This window comes from Pyxicephalus adspersus, chromosome 2 (assembly GCF_032062135.1).
Source record: "Pyxicephalus adspersus chromosome 2, UCB_Pads_2.0, whole genome shotgun sequence".
NCBI lineage: Eukaryota > Metazoa > Chordata > Amphibia > Anura > Pyxicephalidae > Pyxicephalus > Pyxicephalus adspersus.
This window is the reverse complement of record NC_092859.1, coordinates 52678156-52698715: the sequence shown is the minus strand read 5'-3', so window position 1 is coordinate 52698715 and position 20560 is coordinate 52678156. Positions and strand designations below refer to the sequence as shown.

Sequence of the window (20560 nt, the reverse complement as noted above, 5' to 3'; positions counted from 1 at the left end):
ACGATCGTGTCGTTATCTGTATGTACAGGATCGGTGCTATACGATCGTTCGCAGATATCGTGCAGGATCGTTCGTCGTTCGTTTACCAACGATAATTTTTGGAAGTGTGTACGTAGCTTAACTGTTGCTTAACATATCTGTTTTTTTGCATTTGAATCCTAAAATATCACTTTGTATCTGTTTTTTTTTTCTTTCTTTACAATATTTTTATTGAATTTTGTAATGTTTCAAGAAGTTACAAGATATAAATGCAAATGATACAATGACATAATAAAAGTAACATAAAATGATACAAATGTATTTGTAATGTTAACAGAACATAACTTGTTTTTTAATAAACAAATATATAAAGTGTAATTTAAATAATACTTAGAAACATGTGTCCTAAAAATTGCAAAGATCATAAATTATAATATAATACATAATTATAAATAATAATTTTACAAAATAATGATTAATGATGAATTATTTTTATTTCATGTTGTGTGGTGTTTTTGTCCTGTAAAAACCATTTTAAAGCAGATTACATTGTATTCTGCTTTTAAATTTCCCTCCCAGACACACCCCCCAATACATTACCACTCGCATCACCCGGAAGATGACTCATCCTCCCGGGTGATGTGAGTGGGGATGTCCCCGCCTGCTTACAGAGACGCTGCTGCTGCTCTGCATCTCCAGAGAGATGCAAAGCACAATGCAGAAGTCCTGCATTGTTCTTCACATCTCACTGCAGATGCCAGCAGCAATAGCAAATTCCGGGGGTAGTCACCCCGGGAATTTGCTATTGCTTCTGGCATCTGCAGTGAGATGTAAAGCACAATGCAGAAGTCCTGCATTGTGCTTCGCATCTCACTGCTGATGCGGGCAGCGGCATGGCCGGGACCTGGGTGGTATTTAAAAGCAGATTACCCAGTAATTACATAATTCAGCCTTTTTGGGTAGGAGTCTATCAGCATGCCTACTTTTCCATTTAAAAAGGTTCCAAGACTGTAAGATTGTAAGGGGATCTCGGGAGGCAGAGCCCTCTTCAGATCACCCCACATAATTTCTATTGAATTTGAGTCTGGGCTTTGGCTGGGTACAAAAACTCCAATTTTCTTCTGGTTAAGCCATTCTATTGTTTACTTGGATGTATGCTTGGAGTATGCTGGTATTTGGAACTGTTCATAATTCCCTCCACCTTGAAACCCCAAAGCATAATACAGCCACTGTCATGGTTTACTGAAGGGATGGTGTTCTTTTTGTGATGTGAAGTGTTGTTTTCGTCTTTTGGAAATTGTTCCAAAACACATTTTTGGAGACCTAATGTTTTTTTGCAAATATTAGCAAGGCCTGGATGTTTTTTATTTTCCTTTCTGAAATCCTACCCCATAGTCTAGAAATATGGAGATTATGGGGGATTTTAGTCACATGTAGTAAATGTCCAGTAGATTCCAGAAATTCCTGCAACTCCTTCAGTGTTATTGTAGGTCTCCTGGCAGCCTCCCCAACCAGTTTTTGTGTTTTTTTTCCATCAGGTTTGTATTTCAAAATTTTTATTAAAGTTTTTCACAAAAATAACAATAACAATAAAAACATAACAATCGTTTTCAACAATACACTCACTTACTGAATTCAAAGTAATAGTTACCCACTGCAATTAACATGAAGTCAAAAACAAATGTAACAACAGCGACAAATACAAATACAATGAACAGAGAAAAAGGGTAGTTGTTTCTAAAACAAAACCTTCACAGGAATAAAAGGAATGAAAGGCAGAATTATTAAAAACACAGCCAAGCAAATAGTACTTACAACCTGAAAACCCTTTATTCATTATATAAACAATCCAACTCCAGGGTTTAGAAATGGTGAAAGGAAGGAAGAGAGTTGGGGAGAAGACTTCTTCAGTAAAGAGGGGGTCAACGTGAGATTGCTTATTTACAGGGTTTAAAAGTGATCCAGGGTTCCCAGATACTGTCATATTTGTCTAATGTGTTGTTCATTTTATGTGTGAGCCATAACCCAGTTCATTTTGGTGAAGAGGGTGTCAAAGGAATCCTATTAATTTTCCAAGCTTTTGCTAAAGTGATTCTTTCTGCTAAAAGTATCAACTTAGCCAGTTTTAGAGAAGGTTTAGAGAGAACCGTACTTAGATTGCCAAATGAAGCACCATCAGGCGAGCTTGGAATCTATCTTTTGTACCGTGGATATAAGTTTCAAATATTTCTGACCAGAAACTCTGTGCTATCGGACAGGACTACCATATGTGTTCCATAGTGCCCCTAGAGGTACAGCTTCTGAAGCACAGTGGTGAAGATGAAGGATAAAATTTGGCTAGTTGTTCTGGAGCTAGATACCATCTGTTAAGGCGATTTCTTGCTGATCCCAGATCAGTTTATACCTCTCTATCCTGACCTCTGTTTTCAACGCGTTGGGAGCAGTGAATAACACACAAGCAGCTGAAGCATGTAGTTATATCACTTCTTCTCAAATCTTTATTAACACATAGCAGTTTATATAGTCAGACAACAAGGTGGAAGACACTTAGTAGTTACTCAATAACAAGAAACTTAATTAACAACTTTGCTAAGCAAGATGTTTCAAGGTAAGAAGCTACAAGGTAAGGATGGACCAAATATTGACCTACTGATAAGGAGGATATAACTAGTTTCGACACAGCTCAATTATCTGCAAAATATAGCAAAAAACACAAAAACAACTTAAATTCAAAACTCAACAAAATTATACTTCTTACACCATCTAAGATAACCTTGTAGTTTGCCTCAACTAACACGTTTGAGAGGGAATATGCCATTTCACTCCAATCCTTCATGTCCCATGATTTCCCTAGGTCAATTTCTCATGGATTTTAGCTTCCCTTCTGGGGCAACCAGCATTAAGTAAATTATAGAGATTTGCCCTTTAGAGTCCATAAGAGATGTGCATGTGCTCTCAAAAGGTAAGGACCGCAGAGGTTTTATAGCCTGTCTAACTTTGGAATTTATAAATTATTTTAATTGTCGATATCAGAAGTATTCCTGTCCTGGGAGGTCCCATTTACTAGTGAGAAATTCAAAGCTCAAAACTGAATACAGAAATCAGGGTTCCCTCTAAGTTGTGTAAGGGGAGCATGAGTGGAACAAAATTTGGGATTGTCACAGTATTTGTCCCAAATTTGAATTGAGTGTATAAGGGTGGAGCAACGAAGGACCTTCTTAAAGTTTTTCCTTATCCACATTAGTGATTCTATGTTTTTTTTTTATCAATTTTGGAGGGACATTGCTAAATGTTCTGCTTCTCTTACTTGTGGTGCTGAATACCTGATCTACCATGAACTTCCACCAACCACCTGCTGGTGTCCCCCTGCCAGATCCACCTGCCACTCTGCCAGTCTCAGACAAACTCCAGCCCACTACCCTGCCAGAAGATGTTGCATGATCCTGTTCAGCCTTGCCAGACGACTTTGTTTGATTCTGCTCAGCTCTGCCAGAAGATTTTGCCTCCCTTTTTGAGACAGAGCATCTCTTTTTGCCAGTCTTGCATGGATTGCTGCCAGGATTACCAGTTTTGACCCAAATTTCTTTGGTCTGCTTAGTAGATATTAGCCCTATAGGTGTCCCAAAAGCCTCTAATTTCCACTGCTTAGATGACCCTTTTTTGGAGTTTTTTTTCCTCTCCTGTATAGGGTTATCATGTTCCTAGGTACTTGTAGGGCCTTATGTCACCAGCTGTACCTACATTGGGCTGTGCTACAATAGTCAGGGTAGAGTATAGAGAAACCACATAATCATGCTGCTCCAATCCTTAGTCAGATTTGCTCGAATATTTGAGCACATTCTAAGAAAATTATTGGTTGCTTACATCGATCTGCTGCTGAATTCCCTTTAAAGCTTGTCACCTAAATATGTAAATTTTGTGTTTAGAATATTCCAAGTTCAAGGAAGATTGCAGTAAACTGGGAAAAATTCTAGTGGCTCGCTTATTTTGGTCTCAGTGGGGTATATGCCAACAGCCAAAATGATGCAGGAAGACTACCAAATGTCTTAGGCACATTGGGCTTGATTTATTAAAGCTCTCCAAGGCTGGAGAAGATACACTTTCATCAGTAAAGCTGGGTGATCCAGCAAATCTGGAATGGATCTGGTCCAGGATTTAAACCATTTTCTATTAAATAGGGAATGACTTTTGAGAAATCCATTCCAGGTTTGCTGGATCAAAACATGTATACATGTGATAAAAAAAACAATTATATACATATATGTGGGAACAGAAAAGAGTATCAACAGATGTTTAAAGAATTGAAGGTATAGGAGGTTGTAATAATATTTTGAAAATATGTTGCAAATAAAAAAAACATATTTAGGCATCTCTATTTATGAAACAGCAAATCAGACATTCACTAAAATATTCTCTTGTGGGAATCTTCCATGGCCATGTGTTTCTATGGCAGTAATTAATTTTCACCAGGGAATGTTTGAGGGAATGTTAGATTCTCTGCTGACCCCTAATTATGTTCTGGTAAATCCAAATTAAATAAGTTTCTATGATATTTAAATGCACTTTCACTGTAAGATAAATAATATTTATCTTTCTTTACAAGCCCAGCTGCTAGTGGAAACTGACACATTTGGCAGCCAAGTCCGGATTAGAGGAAAAGAGACAGATTTTTACCTTTGTATGAATAGAAAAGGCAAGCTTGTTGGAAAGGTAAGTTCTTTGTTCAGTTATTTATTATTTTTTTTGTTATTAGCATGAGCTCCTTTGTTTAGGAGTTTTTTATTATCTTGCATCTTAATTTCATTATCTTCCTCTTTAACAATTTCCATCAAATTTAGGCAGCAATATAATATTCCCCAAACTAACAATCTTTTAAGTTTCTTTTCCTAAAAGCATTATCGGCAAGAAAACATTTCATTTTATCCCTTCAGTTTTTAGATTCCTGTGGGAAACCCCCATGGTTTTTAATACTATTAATTTACCAACCACTTACTAACATTTTATACATTAGAGCCTTTGGGAGATGATAGCATTTACAGGTAGTCCCCGGGCTAAGGACATCTGACATGCTTCCCTGCTCGCTTGTGTACAAGGCGAAGGCTTGAAGGAGAGAAGGGGCAGTTTGCATGACTTGCAGAAGAAATCTTTTGCTAAACACAGTTAAGGTTGTAGGTGATCTTAGGGGGGTGAGCTCTTTCTGCAGCCTCTTGTAACTCTTTAATGACCAAGATAAACTCTGCAACTCTGTTTCTTTTTGCACATCAAAGCACAGCTTGCTCTATAAATTATTAAATGATTTTTTTTGCTTTGTTTGTGATTAACTCACAGTGAGGATTTTATACAGTGACTGACACCATGCTGTCTATTAACATGTTGAGACAAACATCTGTCCTTATTGCATTTATTAAAATAATAATCCTTTTTTGGCTTATACAACGATATACAAATTCATACTTATTCAGACATACAAATTCAACTTAAGAACAAACCTACAGTCCCTATCTCGTATGTAAACAGGGACTACCTGTATTGTACTTACAGTAAAATTCTTGCCTCTAAATCACACTACCTGTTGGTTTGCCATGGTTTCCATGGCATTCCCTGCCAAACGGTCTTGTGGCGTCCTGTGCCTGTCTGCCATGCTCATCACTCACTCTCTGTCTCTGCCTGACAGAGCATGCAGCTTCACTTCCTGGGCTCAAACACTGACACAGCCAAGGAGGAGCTCCTTAAAGATGCTAAGATTGTTTTAGCCTCAGCAGTAATAGTGGCTGCTGCTGTAACTTTTCACCAGCTACATTGCTATTCTGCATTTGTAATCTATTGCTATCGCTTCTCTGCCTTCTGGCTAAAATCAAGTGTAGTATCTGTTCTTATCAGTTCTGAATACTGAAAAACCAAGACGGGGAGGCGCTGAAGTTAGTACACTCTAGAATAAAAGGCTGGAGTGGGGAGGTTGTAATGGGGCAATTTCCCTAACTCGGCCTGCTGATGGGGGCAGGACTGCCACAATCAGGCTGAGGGCTGGGGATGAGAAATTCCGAAGGAGGTTTTTGGGTGGCCCAGGGGTACCTTAATCACTGAGCATCATGGCAGTGACCATGCACAGTAATTATTGCACACACAGCACCTTAATTACGCACTTGTATTTTTGCAACCCGCTTCTTGGGCTGGACCTTTTGGCCAGACCGGCGGAACTCTTATAAGCGGACAGAAGGCCAGCCATGGCTATCATACCATGACACTTTTTCTTTTTTTTTGTGTGTGTACGTGATTTTTCACTCTGACTTTGCACCTTTCCCTTTGCACCTGACGAGTAAGGCGCTTGTCATTCTTTAAGGCCTCGCCTGAAAGTTGGGTATGGGGAGGGCGCAGAGCCTTATGTGCTCTCCCTAACCTTGGGTCTTTCTTTGGAAGAGCCCAATGCTCAAGTTACTGGTAAGTGCTTGGCTCCGGTCAACCCTTTAAGGTATTGGAGCCACTCAGCCTAGGCTAAGGCTCAGCTTAGATGGGCTCAAGTTGATAAGCTTGTACCATCAGAAGCCTTGCGTCCCGGGGGGTTCAAGTAAAGAGGCCATAGTCCCTTTTGGGATAGGACCATGCAAAGCGTCTGGTGCAATTTTTTGTGTGGTACACTTGTGCACTAACACTTTTTTGTTGCACCAGGTTTTTAATGGCATATTTGACACAGATGTGCTTGCACATTGTACATCTTTAATAAAAAAAATTTGTAATCTATTCCACTCTGACTGTTGCCTGGACTTTGATTATGCTTGCCTGCTGCCTTTCCCTAACTGTTGCCTGGACCTGGATTATGCTTGTCTGCCATCTTGCCCTTAATATTGTCATAATCTGAGTTAAGCTTTGCATACTGCAAGCCCTGAACATTTGTCTGGACCTGGATTACTCTTACCTGCCACCTTCCCTGACCTTAACTGCCTGCAGCCAACTCTGATACCTTCTCACCGCAGTCTCTCACTGATGCCTGTGGGCACCGCCAGTCTCCACACAGAAGCCTATCTGTTCTTCCTCCTTGTATGGTTACCCCAAAAACCGCAAACTGGAGACATTTTGCAGCAAAGAGCCCAGCAGTCTCTAGGGCTACTGGCCCATCACCCTTTGCAGAGTTCCCTGGTGAAGACTCGGTGTCAATGAATTTGCAATTACCTTAAAAAGTTGTCAGGAAGCTTTGAAAATAATGGTTTCCTGTATTGTTTTAGTTACAACAAGTATAGGGTTGCATGGATTTATGATTTATAGGAATCTTCCTTCATAAGAAGCCTGCCTAAAACTTCTAAAGTGGAAATTCCTTTCATACAGTGGAGGACCAGCAATGGACTCAACACCTTAGTGATACACTGGGGAACAGAGGCAAAGGGGAAAAGGTAGCAAAACCTAATAGATAACACTGCAAGTTTCAGGGAATGTTGATGAGGAATGGCAATGTGTGGATACAAATCACATTTTCTTATTGGATTTAACTGAGGAAATAGGGTGGAAATTGTGTAACTCTTGTGTAAAATATATATAAAAAATATATATATATGTATAATACACTATGCAGCAATCTGGAATTAAATTACAATCTGTATATTTCTTGTAATCAAAAATTATAGAACATTTCTTCCTCAATAGAAATTTAAAATACAAACAAAAAAGTTTGTTTAAATTTACCATCTTAAGGGAATAATTTTTGTGTTTCCATGCCCCAGATTCATCTGGCTGCTTTCCAAACTGATATTTCTGTCAGCATGTCCAGCTTTCATTCCACACAAATTTCTTTTGTTGAATTTTAATACCAGACTGTTATAATACCAAATACTAAAACATAATACCAAATTTTTAATACCAAACATAAGCACACATATAATCCTAACAAGTATATCAAGGGTTCATCAAGTGATTTAAAGTTAGGTTTAAAAAACTCTATAGACATAGTTGATCCAAAAAAAAAAAAATTGTTCAGTTTGCTCCAACAGGGGAAACAAATCCTTCCTGATCCCATGAAGCAATCGGATGCTCCCTGGATCATCAGTTTCTGTTGTCTTTACTTTAAAACTGTATTCCCAGTTAAATTCTGAGCTTCTAGAAAATCATCCAGCTTTTTCTTAAAGCAATCTATACAAGTTGCTGAAACTACTTCCTGAGGGAGCCTATTTTGCATTTTCTCTTACTGTGAAAAATCTTTTTCATTTCTATTCCTCCAGATGCAAAAAGTGTTTCCCTTTGTCCTTTATAAATGGCCTTAAAGTGAATAATTGGGAAGCAAGCTCTCTGTATGGGCCATTTATATATTTAAATAGGATGATCATATACCTACCTTAATATGTCTTCTCAAGGGAGAATAGATTTAGTTGAGGTAATCTCTCCTCATAGCTGAGTTCCTCCATTCCTTTCATTAGTTTAGTTGCCCTTCTCTGCACTCTCACCAATTTCAAAATATCCTATTTGTTAACTGGTGCCCAAAACTGGACTGCAAATTCCAAATGAGGTCTGACCAATGCTTTGTACAGGGACAGGATTATGTCTCGATCTCCCTGTACATCCTGTATGGACCTAATTCCATTACAATATTTTGTGACTACTGCAAACACAAAAATAGTGCTTTTAATCCCAAACTTTATATAATTTATAAGGATATTAAAAAGCAATGGTCCCAACACCAAACCCTGGGGGTTACCTCTAATAACCTTAGACCATTCAGAGTATAAATCATTAATCACTACTCTCTGGATGCGGTCTATAAGCCACATCTCTATGCATATACAGATTGAAATTTTCATACTTGGACCCTAACTTGCATATTAACTGTCTGTGGGGTACTGTGTCAAATCCTTTTGTAAAGTCCAAGAACACAATAATAACTGCTACTCTACTGTCTACCTATTTACTTACTTCCTCATAGAAAGAGAATAACTTTGTTTGACAACTTAGGTCTCTCTTCAATCCATGCTAATACTTTATTATTTTCTAGCAGAAACTCCTCTATGTGGTTCCTTATCAAACTCTCTATGACCGTTCCAACTCTAGAAGTTAAACTTACTGGTCTGTAGTTACCTGGTAATGACTTTGCTCCCTTTTGAAAGATAGAAACCACATTAGACTTACGCCAATCCATTGGTAGGATGCCAGTGAATAAAAAGTCTCTAAAAATTAGAAACAATGGCTTTGAAATAACTGAGCTCAGCTCTTTGAGGACATGTGGGTGTAATCCATCAGTTCCTGGTGCCCTGTGAACCTTAATTTTGTCCAACTGTTTCTCAGTCATATCCATTTTAAGGCACTGTGGCTTGTTCAAGGCAGTGACATTGCTATTCGCAAATTGGACTTGAGCTCTGCTATTTTCCTTTGTGTACACAGAGCTAAAAAAAAGTGTTTAGTAAATCCGTCATCCTTTAAGGGGCCTACATGCTCATGTTTGATTTTTTTGCTTTTAAAATATTTAAAACATTTTTGGGGGTTTACCTTGCTTTCTTTTGCAATCTGTCTTCTATTTTGAAGTTTTGCACGTTATCTCCTTTTTACATCTTTCGTTATATTCTTTATAGTTTTCAAATGATAAAAGTGATCCTTTATTTTTATATTTTTGTCCCTTTCTTTAACGTTTGGGGTTTAATTTTAGCCTCCTAACTTATTACCTATTGGAATACATTTTTCAGTGTATTTGTGTAGAACAAACTTGAAACATTCCAATTTCTGTTCTGTGTTCTTTGAGAACAATATTCCCTCCCAGTCCACTTCATAGAGAGCCGCCCTTAATAATGGAAAATTTGCTCTCCTAAAATTGAATGTTTTTATCTTTCCTCTTTTTGCTTACTGTTTACAACTTACATTAAAATAAATCATATAATGGTCACTGCTTTCCAGATTCTCTTTTATATGCACATTTCTTATAAGCTCTGCATTGTTAAAAAAAAAAACTAGGTCCAGCAGAGTATCATTTCTAGCTGGGGCTTCTATAAACTGTACCATAAAATTATCTTATCTTGTAATAAATTCATACATTTCCAGCCTTTTGCTGTACCTGTAGTGCCATTACTCCAGTCAATGTCAGAGTAGTTAAAATCTCCCATTACTACAACTGCTTCAGCATTTGCAGGCCTGGAACTACTCTGCTCATTGGCTACAGCATAATTCCAAATCCCCCTCAGCTGTACAAAGCCTTGGTGTAAATGCTGGGGAAGCTAAGATAGTTATATCTCAGGTGAAAGGCAGGCGGTGCACAGCTAAAGGAAAGGGAAGGGTGCTGCAAGCTGCAGAGCAGAGGACTGACAACTAATTCTTGGGAAAAATTGTCTGTGTATAACTAGATCGAATTGATTAAATTTTAAACAAAATAGTTTTTACCTTGGTTGTATAAAAGGTAGATAGCAAATAACAAAACAGTTAAGTCAGATTCAACAAAGCATGTGTAGCAGGTTTACAAAAAAGCATAAAGTGGAAAAAAAATAAAAGTATACAGAATGTAGGATATAAAATTTCATCAGTCATAAAAACTGAAGAACTCGAGTTCCTGAGAAACCTCTGGTAGAGCCTATATAAATTCTGCAATAGGGAAACACATTTTGAAACATTTAGAAGCCATTTGGAAGCCTTTAACTAAAATTCATTCAGCAATGTGAACACTGAGAATCAGTAAAAAACCCTGGGAAACACTTTAAGAAAGTCACACATGAGTAAAATTTTGGGTTTCACAGGGAATTGGAACCTATGTATAGAACAAGCAAGATACAATTCAGTACATGATGTAATGTAGTCAATCCAGGGTAATCACACTGTCAAGAATCTGTCATGTTTGTCTAGTGCTATAAAACAGCGGTCACCAATCAGTGGTACGGTCCACAAGAAAATTTGAATGGTCCGGGGTTCTGGCCATAGTGTCCCCCAGCAGGGTCAGGAGAAGGGCCCTGCTTGGGGGGGAGGCACACCGGCCAGAGCTGCGGACCATGTCCCCCATACAGATTGCAGGCTCAGGGCGATGGGTGGGTTGGGTCTCGGTCCCATCTCAGATTGGTGTTGAGGACATATCAAATCAATTTGTAGACCCTGAGCCACAGTTTCACCAATTTTGGGCAGGACCACCAAATTTGGAACATAGTGCCCCTATGAGAGCAATTTCAGAAGCAACCTGCCAAGTAGTTTGGGATGAATTTGGCTATGCGATTTGGAGTAAGGTACCACTGAAAGAGAACTTTGTATGCTTTTTCCATAGCCAGAATTTTAAGGAAGCATTTACCAGTGGACACCCATGTGTCCTGCCAATATTGATACATATAGCGTTTTTTAGCATATATGTGGTCTTAATTAAGGATTATATCAAATATATCACACCTGGTGCCTGTGAGTCTTTCTGGAAATGTTGTTCAAAACTAGTTCCTTCCCCTAGAACAAATCTAATAGGATCTCTCCTTTATCCCCAAAATATTTAGCTACACCCCTGGGTCTTGTCTTTTTTTTCGCTTTGTTGAAAAGCGTCAGGGAGTGCCACACAATTATTCTAAATTCTCATTGGCGTGATGGCATGCTTATCAAATAACCCAGTGTTTAGATTGATTCGTAGTGGAACTCGAATTCCATTAAAATTATTGCTGCAAATTTGGCCAACATTACACACAGCTTAGCTATTTCAGCTGGCAAACTGTGATACATGCTATGCTTTATGACAAAAGCATTGACCTATAACCAAGGGTGTACTGGGCGGGCATGGGTGGGAACGCCGTGCCTCCACTTTTTTCGGGAGTGGGCCCGCATGTCTCCCGTATTGAATTGTAGGCTTAGGAAGGTGGGCGGTTGCTCCCATGTTAGCACCCCTTTATATGTATGATATTGAGAATGTGAAATAGGCAGCACGTAAATGGACACTGACTGGGAGAAAGCCTTAATCCATATGATGTCTGTGACCTGCAAAGCGCAGGAGAAAAAAAAATTGCCCACTGTTTGTCCCCTGCCCAGTTGATATCCATATATTCTCATCATCAACATCTGACAAATGTTGGCGGTCAGGGGCACAATGTTACATTTTTAGGGGGAATGGTCAGCTATTCAGCGATTTGGGGCTTCAGTTTAACACCCAAACACTCCTTGGATTACATTACTCCATGATTCTTGGGCCTTTCAAATCCTCCAAGGGAGACAGGTCCTTAGGCATTTCCTAACATCATCCAAAATGATTATCACTAGATATTGACTCTCTACTAGTAGTAGAGTTAGAGCCAATTCTAATTCCCCAAACGACACATGGAACAACTGATGGCACTAGCTGGGTAGATCAATATCTGCTAACCTGGTCACCCTAGCTACTATTCCCCCCAATGCCAGGCTTTATTGCATTGAGGGCTTATACCCAGATTGCAGAAGTGGAAATAGCGGTGCCCCCCTCCTTCCCAATTGTTCCTTCTTCTCCTCCATCTTCCCTCTTTACTCCGTTCTTACTCTCTATACCTTTCCCCTGTCCCTCTTTCTTTATATGTCCCCTGTTATTCTTATTTTTTTTGTGTGTTTTATTTATATGCCCTTTGGAGTCTCCCTGTGGCTTAACATCCTGTTGTGAGACAGCACTTCCACTCTGTTGACCACCTTTCTCTAACATTCTTCTTTGCATTTTTGCCCTAGCTAATCCACCCCAATGTTTACATGTTATAGCACAAAGCTTTACTTCTGACTGTGTATATCTGTGAATATTATGATTCATATTATAATGAATATGAAGGCCAACAAATATCGGACATGGACTATACCTTGTCTCATGCTGTTTGAAATAGTCTATATTGTAGTATTTGTGATTGTCATCTCTATTTTTGTATCTCTTTTTGATTGCATGTCAATTTTGTTTCTTTTTCTAAAAAAAAATTAAGAATATACAAAAAAAAAATCCTAGAAAGACATAAAAAATATATAGGAAAAGAGAAGAGGGGGGAAGAAATGACCTCTTAAATGTGTAAAGATTCTTATTGCAGAGAAAAACAGATTTAGTTTATCTAAATCATATCCTCTGGTTAGTAACATGAAAGTTATATAGTTATATATTTATTTCACAGAAAGACATAAATAATCATCAGTTTTATTGTATCTGATGTAGTTTAAGAAAAATGGCTAAATATCGGATTGACAGTTTATTCTCTATTTTGTCACTTGATATCCGGGTATTTATATCACCTGAAGAAGCAAGTACTGCGAAACACGTTGGGGTATTGGGATTTACCATTTGTTTAAGGACTTGATAACTGAATGACTGTACGCAAATATTGAGATACAATAAAACTGTTAAATATTTATGTTTTACTTTACAAGGCTCTTCATCAAGCCTAGCCTAATATGGATAGGTGGCAAAATATTTTATGCAGATCAATCAGAGGCAAAAACGGCTGCTCAAGTATAGAAGCCAGTAGTTCTGCTTTGTCTTTGGATAGATTTAGATCACAAACAAGATAACAGTGAAGCATCCTGCAAATTATCCTTTTTTAATAAAACTTTGTTTACACTTTATTTTTTTTAAACATTGACTTTAGTAAATGGAGCTACAGAAGTCACTATTTTTTGTTTATTTATTTTTTGCAGCGATTGACTCAATTTTAAGTTAGAGCAGTACTAATTCTAATTTATACTCGCCTGTCCCCATTCCAACACAGACCCCACCATCTTTTCCCTTCTTTGATTTCTTATTTTCATATTTGCTTTGATTGGCCTGGCTGGGATAATCTAACTTCTGCTGAAGTTCAATCAGCCTTTGCTTGTGCAGGGGAAGCCAGCATGTGCCAGGTATACCAGCAACCAACTGAGTTGCACATGTACAGGGTGCCAACAAATTGGCAACATTTGAATGTACCATATATACAGTATGTAATATATAAAAGCACAAGGATTGTAATATTTGCATTGATTATAACTATGCTCCAACAACCCATGAGCAAACTGTTAAAAATTAATTGGCATATGTATTGTTACATGTGGGTAGTTTGCATAAAATATTTAAGGATAACACTAGGTGTACTACCTTGGATTTCTAACTCTTATGCGTACATATTTCAGTGTATTTGTATTTAATAGTCCTAATATTTTAATATTTATATTAGTCTTAATTGATTTATGTGCTTTAATATTCACACCAATTACACAGAGCATTTAACATTAAAATAAAAACATTTACAGTACCAATAAATCAACAGCAGGCTTCTTATGAAGGAAGATTCCTATAAATCATAAATCCATGCAACGCTATAATTATTTTTTTAGCAGGGACTTCTACATAAATATTTTTGTAATTTTTGAGACAGTTGGCTATAAAATCTTCTATATATCGTAAGTATGAGCAATGTGTAAAATGTGTAATTTTTTTCTATAGAGAATTTGGAATCAAATCATGTGAGGGCCCTCTTACCAAAGAAGGAGGAAACAAAGTGTGTGAGTGGAGGGCACCTACTGCACCTATTGTCACTCTTAATAGGCATGTGGACTGGCACAAAAAGTTTGGTCATTTGGCAGAATAGACTGTACCCTGTAGCTTGGTTGTAGAACACCTCCCACTTCATGCATGTCATGGTGCAAAAACTGACTTTACTTCATTCAGATGTACCTGTAGGTAAAGCCACTCTGCATTGCTTTGCATGTGGCATCCCCAGGGAAGACCACCCTGATGTAGGCGTGAGTGGGGTTTGACCTGTTGGGGAACTTGTTGTGTTTTGGACTTAGTAGTTAAGGATTTACACAGCCGCACAAAAGGGTTTAAATTTATATTTGTTAAAAATAATGGAATAGGAGTTATTGATAGTTATATAGTTGATTGCTTATATACAGGCATCCATTTATAACCATAGTTAACTGTGTGTTTTTTCTCCTTCTCACTGACAAAAATGTTTTTACAGACAGTTAACTCATTTCCCAATTACCTCACTATTTAAGTTCCAAAAACTTGTTTAATGTGCATAACTGAAAAAAGGTAAACATGGGAAAAATAAACAATGGATCAAAATCAGTGTGATATACTGAACAAACATTTAAAAATCAATACAACAAAGGTTATATAAAGCCACCAATATGTATAAGCATACAGCTCTGGAGTATTCATCAGATGATTACTACAACCCAACCAAAGATTACAGACAAAATTCATTGATACAACAAAATACACATCTCACTATAACAAGATAGCTGTTATATATTAGATATAGGATATATTAGATTTAACATTAACATATCAACCAATTTTACACGTTTTTATAAGAAAAAAAAAAGTTGGGGACAGGGTTAACAAAATGTGGGATAAAGGCCATATCAAGGAAAGGAAAGAGAAATACCTCACTTTGTGGAATAGAAACAACTTTATTAAAATATTCCAGGCAAACTATGTAATAAAACATGAAAAAGAAAGGAAAATATATGTGTCAAAGAAAACGGTAAAACGGTAAAAAAAAGGAACAGGCAAAGTGCTCATTTGAAGAAAACTTTTTGACCTTGCATGTGACCGGCTATTTTTGTAAAGTGGATTTTCATTGTATTTTTTTGTATCCAAGTGATAAGTCCTTAGAATGCAGAACCATAGGCAGTGTAGAATTCTAGGGAGCCAGTGCCTTCTCATTACTATCACTATGGTAAGAACACACTGACTGAATACAGATTAGACCCACTATTACTAGCCTGGCATAGCAGTTTCAATCTTTTTAGATACAAGTTTCTCTAGGTAGCAGCCTTTTTAAAGAGACTTTCCTTCACTATATGATGTAAAGGTCAAAGTCATGCAAGCTACTATTGAACTGGGATCCTAAACTAGATGCCTGGTATTTCATTCGTGTATGATTTCCATTTCTTGAGTGTAGATTTTTGGGCTCTACCCACTCAATTAGCAATTTATTCCCTATCACTAGTGATGAAACTGTGAAATTTATTTTTGCAAATAGTTAAACTATTGCCAGGGAAACATGATTTTAAAGCCCCCTTTGACTTTTTGAGTTAAAAGCAAAGCCCTAAACAAAGTATTCAACACAACTATGATGTTATCAATGTTGGTTGGGGAAAGGGGGCTGGGGCAAAAAAGGGACATATGGAGACATGTCCAGAGTGAAAATTAAAAAAAAAAATTAAAATAGTTTATTAAAGAGTGAAGGTATAGATGGGAAAATGCATGTTTAATGCACATAGGAGGTCATTTTCAAAATGTTTTACCCAATTTAGTTTTTTTCAACTGATTTCAATTTGTAGGCTGGTAATGTTCTTTAAATGTGTGAAGCTTTGTTTAGATAATAAAATCATAAAACTTTTCATGCCTTTCATTCACAGCTTTTCATTTATTAAAGCACATGTTTCATTTATTAAAGCACTGTAGTTTTGTTGACTTCTTTTTTTCTTGTTAATTTTTAGCCCGATGGAGCCAGTAAGGAGTGTGTCTTCATTGAAAAAGTGTTAGAAAATAACTACACAGCTTTGATGTCAACTAAATACACTGGCTGGTATGTTGGATTTACAAAAAAAGGAAGGCCACGTAAGGGCCCGAAAACTCAAGAAAATCAGCAAGATGTTCATTTTATGAAGAGGTATCCCAAAGGTGTGGTGGAGCTTCAGAAGCCTTTCAAATATACTACAGTAACAAAAAGGACTAAAAGAATACGCCCCACAAAGCCAGGTTAAAAAAATCACAAACTGCCATCTTTAATAAAGTGTCTTCACTAGTAATAAACCTGAGCATTATGTGGTAAAACAGAAAAATTATTTATACCAAGGTAATATAATGTCAATTGCAATCAATTCAACTGCACAATTTAAATGGGTGAGTTTGATAATGGTTTTGTGCTAGTGATAAAGACATTTTATTAAATAAGCTATTAAATCAATGTCACAGCTTCAAATTACTGCACCAAAAGAATATTTTTTACATTTGAAAATGAGGAATAAAGATTTATTTTTGTACTTTGCTTAAAAATATAACCAAAACCTTTGGAAGACTTTACTGTGACTTAAAAAGACTTTATGCTACTTAAAGTTATTGTTGCGCGTGCTGTTGACTTTTTCAGTAAATAGCTTCTGAACAGATAACCAGCACAATGCTAAATGCCAAAGATGACTTTTTCCCCAAAGTGATATGGTTTGCAACTTACAATATCATATTTATTATCTACTGCAGACAATTGCAACTAAACCATTAATTGAGTTTCTTTGGAATTCTCAATACAATCTTTATTTTTAATGACATAAGGTGTCACAATTGTGATCCTGCACAAGGCTCACTTTTAATTGATGCTGCTAATATAAGTAAATCCCATTACTTTTTTTTTTGCTTATGTAAGTACAATTTTACCAGGGAAGAGTGCACTTTTTTTATAAGTGTATCTTTCCTATCTATTATGTATATAGCTATTTATTGCACTTTTGTATATAGAAGTTCAATAAACTGAATGTGACTGCCTCTTTAAAAAGTGTTAAAAGAGAAAATGTATGTTATTGGTCCATTTTTTATATAATGTATTGTAAAAGATGAGTGCATTTCAGGTAATAAAAAGAGCTTTAAAATAGTTGAGTTGGTGCTAAAAAAAAATCACCAACGTAAGCACCTATCATATGTTTTTTTTTTTTTTTTTGCCTGCATGGGGCTTCTGTTTTGCTGATACATCTTCACTTGCTTAAGGGTGCTTCAACCTCTGCATCAGTCTGCCTTGCTTTATATTTGTGGAATCATTACATTTTTATATTCTTTCACATCCTTTTTACATGTCAGACAAGTGACTGTGTATAACACTTTATTATTTTCAGTACCAAGTAAAAGTCCCTATTAGAAAACTGTACTTGTAAGTAAACTGTACTTTGTAAATTTCAAGTATTTATAGATGTGACTTAGAAAACAATGCTATTTTGTTTTTATTTTTGTTTTTTTATTTAACTAACGACCACCAGTAAATCAGAAGGATATGTTGTCTTTTGTACAAATATTATAATGACAGGGACACCAATTTCCCCACTCATTCAAGATTAGCGATAATCTGAGTTCCAAATTGGTCCAAATTCTAACTTTTCAATCCTTTTTTCAAATTTTATACATTGCCTTCGAGTGTAACTGATTTACATCCCAATGATTTCAGATGTGTTAGATATTAGGTTAACGTTTAAAGTAAACCACAGAAATGGGTTTGTAAATGTGACACTTGTATTCATTCACAAATTCCACATCAGGAAAACCTATTGTATTGAAATGTGCTAAGCCTCAAGTATAATGTAAACAAATAGTACACTCATAACATGGTTTTTGAATATCTTAAAAAATGTAGTGTTTATTTTAAATTATTTATTTTTTCCTATTTGCAAATTAATAAAAAAACTGGGCTTTCATAGGCTTGAGACCTTCCTGCAAAGGAAATGGTGCGGTAGCACATGTGTGAACCCCCTGCTAGTCATAAAAGACTTTTTGAAATCTGGATTGCCAAAAAAGAGGTAAAAAGTGGGGGTTTGTAGGCGGGGAACTTTTTAAAAATCTGGAAGCCCTAAAAAGGAGGGTCCAGATATCTACCCACTCACTCCTGGAAACACACTAGAAAAGGTATCCTATTAATTTTTTAAAATAATATTATTTTATATTAATTTTATGTTTTCTTTATATATTTAGCAATAAACATTACTATTAGTAAAAGCTAAAAAAAAAAATTCTGATTCTTTTACTAAATGTAGCATTAATATTCATAGAGACTTGAGAATCTTTGGTCTAGGGGTAATTTAGTAAAGCAGAGTGTCTGGTAACGGCAGTTAAAATCCAAAAACAGTAAAGAAAGTCAGCACTGCATCTAACCTTTAGTACATTGGCTTGAAATCCATAACCGATAGTGAGAGAAGCATCTTTTCTTCTGGAGTGGGCCTTCTTATTTCAGTGACACTCCCGAGTTAGATACAGATGGCCTTCTGTTGTACAGCACCTTCCTATGGGTCCCTTGCCCATTGGCTTCCCCAATCGAGCTTCCAACTTTGGAAACCAATGTCATCTTCTCAGCAGTGTATCATCCAAGAAAAGGTTAGACCCTCAGGTCTGACCTGCCTTGTACCCTTTAGCTTCTAGTCTTTTATGAAAAAGTGTCCCCCTCGCCACCTCTCCATAAATGTTTTCACATTCTAAATTGTCAGCCTAAAGAGGCATCAAACGTACCTACAGACCAAGTGGACAGCTTTCCTCCTGTGACAGGAGGCAACTAACCAATTTTCCCAGGGAAGAAACAGAAAAATCCTCTAGATGATACTAGAACTTTAATCACTTCTATTTTAAATGTGAGGGCTTTACATAAAGATACCTTTTCTATTTCAGAGAATGGAATCATTTGACTATGTACATTAAGTTGCTAGTTTTTGACCTGGCATGTTGGAAAATCGTGCCCAATTGCTTTTTAATCACAGAGATAGCCCACCTCAGCATCTTACTGTTACATTAATTTTGTCCATTTTCCTTTTCCACTCACATACTCTTTGACCTGTTTGGACCTGTAGTGACTGTGACTAGAGTGATTGCTCTAGAAATATTGATTGAAATGTAAAAAAATTGTTTACTTTAAGCTTTTAAACATATTTGAACTCCCATTTGTTAAAACATCCTCAAACCAGTAATGAAGCTTACTTCATCCCTGATGATATTATGATCAGGGCAGTTGGACGAGTAAAAATTTGGCAGAAAAAAGGCCTTAGTCTAAAATTATTTAAAGCTTCAGTATATTTAGTTTAGTGTGCTTTTTTGCTTTGTAGACAATAGTTCCTCTTTAAATTAAAACTGACGGACCAAAAGTACAGTATCACAGCATTTCCTCAGTTTCTCCATAAAGCTGTGAAAAGAGAACCTGAAACTAAACTGCTTACAGCAAACTGTCATCTGCTTTTTTGTAAGTTTCCTCATGCCAAGCAACTAGAAAATCTGCCAGTTAAAAGGCATTTTGGATGATTTTCACCAGTATGTTGATGACCTGAACCCTTTAGGCAGGAAATAATTTAAACAAGGTTCCTTCAAGGTTATGAGAAGTTAATATTTAGTTACAATTAAAGACATGTTTGGGTGAGTTATTGGGTTTTTACAGTGTGTTTAAGTTTATTTACATTTTGTCCCAATTATTTTATTGCTGTCATTGTGTAATGACTGGTCATTGGCTAATACATAGTATATGATGTCATCATATTTATATTTATATCAGCCTTTAGGAAGGTAAAGTGGTATTGAAATGGCCAAAAGTTTACAGATATATCATAAGGTATTTCGTTTGTACACTCTTTATTGTGTTTGTCACATAATTGTTATTGTGTAAAACTATAAATAAACATTTTATTGTTGATAATAAAAATACATATTGTACTTTTACAGACATCTGATTTTTTTTTAAATAGGTTTGTTCACATAATACAACAACCTTTAAAAATACAAAGTCATAGCTTACTGTAAAACAATTAAATCATGAAATGCCCGAGAGTGGGTGCAATATAGACACCATTGAACACCTTTCCTACCAAATATTGTGACACCTTATCACATACTCCCCTTTCTTTTTGAGCCTGTGGGGTCCGACCCTTTTTGTAACCAAACACTGTGTCCTAAAGAGGGCATCAGCATTGACCTGCAGTCTTCCAGCTCTGT

At 36.6% G+C, this 20560-nt stretch overlaps 1 protein-coding gene and 1 pseudogene across 1 annotated transcript in view; both read left to right on the top strand.

The window, feature by feature from the left end:
* The window catches only part of FGF18 (fibroblast growth factor 18), a 160699-nt gene extending 140423 nt beyond the window's left edge, over positions 1 to 20276 (top strand). Inside the window, exons 3-4 of the mRNA XM_072400789.1 lie at positions 4583 to 4689; positions 16333 to 20276. Of these exons, the coding sequence (XP_072256890.1) occupies positions 4583 to 4689; positions 16333 to 16599 (374 nt within the window). The 3' untranslated portion in view covers positions 16600 to 20276. The remainder of the gene's footprint in view (positions 1 to 4582; positions 4690 to 16332) is intronic.
* On the top strand, positions 5808 to 5910 carry LOC140325048 (U2 spliceosomal RNA; annotated as a pseudogene).
* Positions 20277 to 20560: the final 284 nt, after the last annotated feature.